We start from the raw sequence: 8,519 nt of genomic DNA, 5'->3' as shown, positions 1-8,519 counted from the left end.
TCAAGGAACAATTTTTGTGAGAAATGATGGGATGTTACATGAATGTGAAAACCAGTACTCACTGCTGTTCTGTCAGGGCCAACATTCGAGAAATGGAACTGGATTTGTTTCTACAGTTGTTCTCAAATAATTTATTTTGGGGGGGAAAAAGACGCTAGTCTAGGGGCATGTATTTTCTAGCAGCCCCGAAGTTTCAATTCTGAATAAAAATTCACAACAAGATGTCTATTATTTTCGGTTTAGTTGAAAATGCAAAAGCACTTTTGAACCTGAATTTCAGTAGCCCCCGAGGTAGCGGGCTGGTGATTCCCGGGCAGCCCTGGCGTACTGGAAATACTAGCTCTCGTGGAGCTGGGCCAAGCAGCCGAGAGCGAGCTCTGCAGTCGCCGCTGCTTCTAGCTCTGTGACCTGGTCAACTGAAGCCCAACACTGGGTTCCTTCTGTTTAAACTGGGACGGATCAGACCCAAGCCCAACTCAGGGTTGTCAGGAGGATTAGGCCAAATAATGTAAACAAAATGCTTGGAACAGCACAGGAATAATAAATGCTTTCCACAGTGCTAAGGCTAATCGTTAGCTGTTGCTAGGTAACTTTCAGGGTTAGCTGTGACAACGTACTGTGCAAATGATGCCTTTTTAATCCAATGAAAACATAAATTATAGAATACAAAAAAGAAGAGAGGAACATAATTATCTATTCAGGAAATCTTCAATTTACAAACAGGATGTTAAAAAAGTTCACTTTGAATTGATTGTTTGGAGGACTCTATGTCCCCATAGCAACAATGCTCTGTGCGGTTACGGTTCCAAGGACGCACAAAGGCAAATTAACCTTTAATTACCTGAAATCCTGTATGTTTGTTCTGATAAGGTCAAACACAATAGTGCTTTACTAGAAATGAAACAGTAGGGAAAAAAAATTGATCAGCAAATAAGATTAAAATATTTAAGATCCTGTGGCTTGAAGGAAAGCAGGATTAGCTAGAAGTCAAAGGAGGAAGCCGGAGGGGCCTCTGGGCCTGGGAGGTGAGGGCATTTATTTAATCAAGTACATGGCTGCTCTGCTTGGTATAAGCATCTCCACACTTGTTGGATTTATTAGCCCTAACTAGGATATTCTCGGACCTTTAAATGAACAAAAACTAGTTGGGAGAATGAGAGGGGCACTTTCCTGCACAAAAAGATCGAACCTGGAACTTGAGAGGGGCAGTGCTGACCTGTACACTGGCCAGGGCTGGAAGCCCTTCCTGGGGCGGGTGTCACCAAGCAGAAGCTGCGGGACAAGGCGGCTGTATGCAGCCCCGGGAGGAAGGAGTTGTTTCTCCGGCAGACCCAGGCTGTTCCAGAAAGGCTGTCTGGCAGGAGGCAGTGGGGGTAATGGTAACGTAGCTGGCATCGGCATTTCTCACTTCGCACAGGTACTGCCTTAACAGTCGAGGGAAACCATCCATCTGTACAAATGGGAAGGCCTGTCTAGGGCCACAAACCCTTTGCCTGGAGAAAGGGTGGAGTCTGTGGCACTGCAGGTGGTCATTTACAAACAAAAACCTATTGCTATTTATGGGACCACTTTAAATGGTATCTCCCTATGTACACAGTATTTTACACCACACTAGTTCAATGAAATGTTAATTAGGTGGTAAGTGTAAAAAGGATCCTTCATCAAATAAGTTGGAAACTGGCAGGTGAGAAAGTAAAATCACATTTTTCTGCTCTGGGACCTCAGAGCCTTCAATATGCTAATTTACACTGATTTTTCATGAAGTCAATCCAGTACAAGGCAAATTTTCTAAACCCAGGTGACTATAAACCCTTATTTTCTAGAATTTCTCCAGGACAAGTATCCTGGGGAACAGATTTGGAAAAGGTTTCTGTCTGAACATGGTGTAACATCAACTCTCCCACATCCATCAGGCAAACCTGACAGTCACCAAGGCTCTCGCAACACAATCTCCACACGCACCTCCCAGTCCCATTTTGCCTTTGGTTATTTGTACTTAATCCTTCCAGAGGTTTTAGCTCATAATCTAAAGTAGTACATTCATTTGCATCTGAAAGTGAGAGAAACTAAACAAATCATTTCGACACAAAGGAAGCTTGATAGCAGGATTTCAGGCACCTTTATTCAGGGCAGACACTTTTGGCCAGGGGAGCTTGCCTCAGAAATCTTTCCATTACTCAAGGAAGCCAACTCCTACCTAAGACCTGACTAACCTTCCCACCACACCATTTCCAGCTGCCATCTACTTGGCTTGAAAACACCGCACACAGGTTCCATCTGGTTGGCTGGAGTGCAGCAAGCTCAGGCTTTCAGGGCTAAACCTTGCGAAACAACCTACTGGCCCATCAAAGGAGTTTCTGCAGCTGGGTAATTAACAGGGGTTAATTCATTTTATCACAGAAGAAACTTACTCCTTTGTGTTCTCTATATAATTTATAAATAGGAAAAATTATTTCTTAATATTATTATATATTTGCAATACAATCAACCAAGACTGGTGATATAGAAAACTTAAAAAAAAATCATATTGTGTTCATCAAGGGTTTTCCTTTGAGGCACTATACCATCCCTCAACCTTTTCACTTTTTTTCTATACAAAATCACTTTGCTGTGACAATCACGGATCTCCTTCAGTCAATACTGGCCTCTAGGATTAGCATTCCCGACACTACATTTTTGGGTGGCAAGAGTTATCTCTGTCTTCTATAATGAGTAATAAAACCATTACTCAACAGGAATTCAGTTAGAAATAGTGTAAAGAAGCAGTATTTCTTAAAAACTTGAGCCTACTGTATCTTTTATTATTTTCTAGTGAAGCAACTGGCATGGACTTAATATGGTCTCTTTTCCTTCTCTGTTCCTTTTTCCAATCAGTAACTCAAATAAAAGATGGAATAGCTGAGTTTTAAAATCCTGCCAGATTTTTTACGGTAACTTGTAGATGAACAACACAGGGTCCTACAGAAGTATTCAAATCTCATGCAAAATTCTTAACTACCGCGTGCCTCCTTACATTAGGCAATTCTGTCGTTTTCTATATGTAAAAATTCTCACACTAAAGTGGCAGTGGTTACTATTCATTAGTTTAGCATCTGACCTCAAAGACTTAGACAAGATCACAGTTCAAGTCTGAGTTTTGGCAACAGAGTAGTACCAGGTATTTCTGAATAAACAATTTTTAAATGGTTTGAACCATTTGAAAAGTATCACCAACACAGTATTTGGTGTTGGCTCATCAGTCACTCTGTTGAGAATTAAGGAACCCTAAACTCTCTAAATGTCTTACTTTACAAAGTCTAATTATAAAGGAATAACCTACTATGTCTAATAGAAAAAAATTACACAGCAACTTTTATCAAACAGCAACTACTACAAAAGCGATGATAGGAAAAAAACGACTTCACAAAAATACACTAAAAAATTTGACAATTTTATGCAGGAACTGCCAAAGTTTTAGTGTTTAATATTTAATAGCACAACTGACCAAGATTGGAGATGTGAAGTTACCATGTTCAAGAAACTGGGGGGTTGCGGGGGAGATCACTCTGTCACCTAACTATATAGTATGTGATACGAAGAATGCACGCTTTACAACATAAAACCTGTCTACACATAGTCATTAGTTGCAAAAAGCCATTTGGTCTTCTCTTGGCTTGTAAAAATGTTCCAGATTCCAGTGTTAATTAGCAACCTATTGAGAAATGAAAAACCATCAAGATGTTATTCATTATATAAGGACAAATAAAAATGATACTTAGAATTATCAACTAAAAATCCTTTGAGAACCCTCTACTGAGCTAAACTTCTTTTCTGTGCACGATACTCTAGCAGAAATACATTTAATTGGACATCTTTATTAAGGAAACCTCCGAATCCATTTCTGCCCCCCACCCCTTTCTTTGTATCATCCCTGTAACTCAAGTCTTCAGTCCTCAAGAGGATGCACTCATTCGCTTGATGGGGCTTTTGAGATATGAGAAGCTTCTAAGTCTCACAGGACATTTTCCAAATTATCTCTATAGAGGAATAAAGATGACAACCCACACAAAACAATTCTGTGACTTACTCACACAGACAATCAACCCAATCTATTTTTCTTGTACTTCAAAGCAACTTGTATTTCATAGAAACTTATAATTTGGGCCAGCCAGGACACGCCCAGGAAGTAAAAAAAAAAAAAAGGAATATGGTGTCTCTTACTCTATACTCTGCTTGGTACTCTAGTTACCCAAAAATTTTCAGTGAACTTTATTTTTATAGGGAATTAAAATGCTAAAAATGGGATGGGAGAAAAGGGAGTTTAAAATTATTTTTGGGTTGCAAAGAGGTAACCACCACACTCACTCAGTCATTCCTCTGATATCTGAAACTATGGAAGTGGAAATTCAAATCAACTCCAGGGTGAAGGCTTAATGTAGCTATAATCTAGGTCATCTAAGCCATAAGCAGGTATTGTCCTGGCATTTACTGAGTGCAATAAGTGTTCCCAAAAGAATCCTCAGAATTTAAGGCATTTATGAAGGTGACAATGTGGGTACTTGAATTATCTTTTTTGAAACAAAACAAAACAAAACACATTAAAAATCTGCCAGTGATAAGAATTTTCAACAAAACACATTTCTTTGTTTTTGGCTCTAATGATATAAACTCAGTGGTTATCTAATGTTAATCAATGGTCTTAATTAATGAGGACATAGGTCTAATGAATAAAAACTGGGAAAGTGACTCCATCAAAATTATACTGACATACACCATACTTACACTGCCCCTTCCCTCACCTTCAACTCTTTTGTGTAGCAGGTATCTTGTTTTCACCTTCCAGTTCTTCCACGCCAGCCTGTGTCATGAGGTCTGCAATGTTTTTCTCCAGGTCATCAATGCGACTACTCATGTCATCAAGTGGTAAAGTTAAAGACAAAGTGCACCAACATCTCCCATTTCTAGCCTTTTCCTCCAGGGCCCTGTGGACTATGGCCTTAAACACAACTGTCTTAATGAAACTGGTTTTCCAATTTCCTTTGGAGAGTTACACAGTCACGTGTCGCATAATGACATTTCCATCAACGATGGGACAAATACTTGAGGGTGGCATACCATATGGCCGAGGTGTGTAGTAAGCCACACCACCTAGGTTTCTGTAAGTACCCTCTAGTGTTTGTTTGCGCGAGGATGAAATCACCTAACAACACATTTCTCAGAGTGTATCCCTGTTGTTAAGCAGGGCGTGACTAATCTTTTGGTTAAGAGTACAGGGACCTGGGGGAAGGAACAAATGCCAGCCCTGCCCTTTACTAGTTATGGGATCTGGGCAGGTTGTTTTACTTTTCTAGGCTTCTATTTTTTTTCATCCGATAAATAAAGGTAATACTATAATCTCTTCATCAGGTTATGGTGAAGATCAGAGGAAAGACACACATAAAATGTTTAGCTCACAGTCAACAGTCATTACAATAGCAGACTGTAAGTTCCTTGAGGCCCGGCATCCGGCTCAGTTGTATGCCCAGCTCTTCACACAGTACTTCCCAAGAAGACCACATTCGAGCTCAGGAAAAAATTGGGTAAATGACTGGCTGAAGTTGGCCTGAACGCCACCCACTTATCGACACCAATACTGAGAAAACAGGCTCCAAACACCCGTAAGAGGCTGACTACAAATATCAAGGATATTTCTTCCAATGATCTGGTCGGACATGGTCTGAAATTTATCTTGCATCTGTTGCAGGAGTGTCTGCACCTACGAAATAACGAAACAAACCACCCCACGCCCACCTTGAGACACCTTCATGGGAAGAGGACAGGAGCCCTGGTCCCAGGGGGGGACTAGGATCCTGGGTTCCAGCCCCAACCCAACCTCGAGGCAGCTCCGCGGCCTCCGGCAAGGATTCCCCTCTCCGGGTTTCCCTTTCACCGTCCGTCAAATCAGACGGTGGGGCCGGTGAAGCCCCTCCCCGTTTGGGCCCCAGGGCGCTGCCATTCAAAATCTGTCGGGTCTTCCGGCAGTTTTGACGGCTGGGAGGCCTCGGGATGTAGGGAGGTGGCGAAGGGTGCGCTGCGTGGAGAGCTGGGGGTGTGGGGCTGACGCCGGGGGGGCCAGGGCGTCACGAGAGGGTGCGGCTCAGGGACAGGTGAGTGGAGGGAAGAGGGGGGTCCGGCCTGGGGACGTCAGCAGGCGCAGGGGACCACACCCAGCGGCCGGGGGGACCAAGGTGGCCAGAGGCCTCGGCGAGCGAAGCCTCTACAAACACGGCCTCCAGAGAGCGGGACGGGAGAGACGCAGAAAAGACGCCTGGGTCCGCGGGCCTTGCGGGCGCCGCCCCGGGAGGTCGCGGCCTCGGGCCCCCCCCACACGTCCCTTACCACCGAGGTGAGATCCTGCACGGTCTTGGGGTCAGTCTCGGCCATCTCCCCGGTTCCCAGCTTGGCGGTGATATCTCAGACCGTCACCAACACTTCCGTTTATCCGCGCAGACGCCCCAGCGACGACGTCTCGCGACCACATATGCCAGGCGCGCGACCGCGGGGGGTTGTGGGAGCTGTAGTTGGCATCAAGCGCCGGAAAGGCCTGCGGTCGGGAGCTTCCGTTCCGAGCGAGGCCCCGCCCCTCCTCCCTGCCCTGTCTGGCTCCGCCCCAGCCATCACTTCCGGGCCCTTAGCCCCGCCCCGCGCCCCGCCCCCGGCCCTGTCCGGGTTGGAAAAAAGGGAACCGAACACCGCGGCGGGGCCCCGGGCGGGAGGGTGGCCTGCACCTCTTCCCGGGCCGTCGTCAGGCGCCGGGCGGGAGGGTGGCCTGCACCTCTTCCCGGGCCGTCGTCAGGCGCCGCACTGGTTGTCTTGGGCCCAGTCCGAGGGAAGGCGTGGGGATCGGGCGGATGCTGGGTGGAGGGGATTAATGGGGAAAAAGGGGGACATCTGTAATACTTTCAGCAATAAAGATAAATGAAAAAACAAAACATCTCAGTGCTTTAACTTAATCCCCGGGAGAACCCTGTGATATAATTATCGCCGTTTTACAATTTTGAGAAAATGACATAGCTCTTAAACGAGGCAGTCCAGTCAGGGAGCGAGAGGCAGGACCTGAGCCCGGGGGCTCCGACTCCGCCCCTCCCGCGCCTGCGGTTCTGGGCCCCGCGCTGTGGGGGCGCAGGGCAGGGCTGCTGTGGGGGCGCAGGGCAGGGCTGCTGTCGGGGCGCAGGGCAGGGCTGCTGTGGGGGTGCAGGGCCGCTGCGGGCCGCAGGGCAGGGCCGCTGTGGGGGTGCAGGGCCGCTGCGGGGGCGCAGGGCAGGGCCGCTGTGGGGGTGCAGGGCTGCTGCGGGGGCGCAGGGCAGGGCTGCTGCGGGGGCGCAGGGCAGGGCTGCTGCGGGGGCGCAGGGCAGGGCTGCTGTCGGGGCGCAGGGCAGGGCTGCTGTGGGGGCGCAGGGCAGGGCTGCTGTGGGGGTGCAGGGCTGCTGTGGGGGCGCAGGGCAGGGCTGCTGCGGGGGCGCAGGGCAGGGCTGCGGGCTCCTGGGCCCGCTCCTTCCTGGGGGGGGGTACCCTGTACACTGTGGGCTGCTGAGCAGCTTCGCCCACTGCTACCCAGTAGGTGCCACTGGAAGCCCCCTGCTCGGCTGTGACAACCTGCAGACACTGCCAGCATCTCCTGGGGTGGGCGGGTAGGTGGGGGGGCGCCCTCAGTGGAGAAACCCCGGCTTTAGAGGGATCTAGGGACACTGCCTAGGATTCTGTTCCCTTGTTCTTCAAGCACGAATTTATTTTTCCTTGGGCCATTTCTTGATAACTTTCCTCCGTATGTACTGAGACTGAAGGACCGGCAGGAGCTTCCGAGGGCTGCTGCTACAAAGCACCACACACTGGGCGGCTTTACAACGAAGGAAATGTATCCTCTCCGGGCTCTGGGGGCGAGGAATCTGAGGGCGGGTGTTGGCAGGGTCGGTTCCTTCTGAGCAGGATCTGTCCTGTGCCTCTCCCTCAGCTTCTGGTGGCTCCTGGCAATTCTTGACTTTCCTTGGCCTGTAGGTGTTCCTGAGCTTGTAGATGTTCCTTGGCTTGTAGGTGTTCCTTGGCCTGTAGGTGTTCCTTGGCCTGTAGGTGTTCCTTGGCCTGTAGGTGTTCCTTGGCCTGTAGGTGTTCCTTGGCTCGTAGGTGTTCCTTGGCCTGTAGGTGTTCCTTGGCCTGTAGGTGTTCCTGAGCTTGTAGATGTTCCTTGGCTTGTAGATGTTCCTTGGCCTGTAGGTGTTCCTTGGCCTGTAGGTGTTCCTTGGCCTGTAGGTGTTCCTTGGCCTGTAGGTGTTCCTTGGCCTGTAGGTGTTCCTTGGCTTGTAGGTGTTCCTTGGCCTGTAGGTGTTCCTTGGCCTGTAGGTGTTCCTTGGCCTGTAGATGTTCCTTGGCCTGTAGATGTTCCTTGGCCTGTAGGTGTTCCTTGGCCCGTAGGTGTTCCTTGGCTCGTAGGTGTTCCTTGGCCTGTAGGTGTTCCTTGGCCTGTAGGTGTTCCTTGGCTCGTAGGTGTTCCTTGGCCTGTAGGT

At 48.1% G+C, this 8,519-nt stretch overlaps 1 protein-coding gene across 1 annotated transcript; it reads right to left on the bottom strand.

Annotated features, from left to right (window-relative positions):
- Window positions 1–2,098: 2,098 nt before the first annotated feature.
- On the bottom strand, window positions 2,099–6,497 carry HSBP1 (heat shock factor binding protein 1). Its single transcript, XM_081118410.1, has 4 exons — window positions 6,358–6,497; window positions 5,668–5,734; window positions 4,779–4,899; window positions 2,099–3,691 (listed from the first exon to the last, which is right to left on the bottom strand). The coding sequence occupies exons 1-3, from the start codon at window positions 6,400–6,402 to the stop codon at window positions 4,781–4,783; spliced, it is 231 nt and encodes a 76-aa protein (XP_080974536.1). The 5' UTR covers window positions 6,403–6,497; the 3' UTR covers window positions 2,099–3,691; window positions 4,779–4,780.
- Between the last annotated feature and the right edge of the window lie 2,022 nt (window positions 6,498–8,519).

This window comes from Miniopterus schreibersii, assembly GCF_964146895.1.
Source record: "Miniopterus schreibersii genome assembly, chromosome: 18".
NCBI lineage: Eukaryota > Metazoa > Chordata > Mammalia > Chiroptera > Miniopteridae > Miniopterus > Miniopterus schreibersii.
The sequence above is the reverse complement of the archived record's forward strand: the minus strand, read 5'-3'. Positions and strand labels throughout refer to the sequence as shown.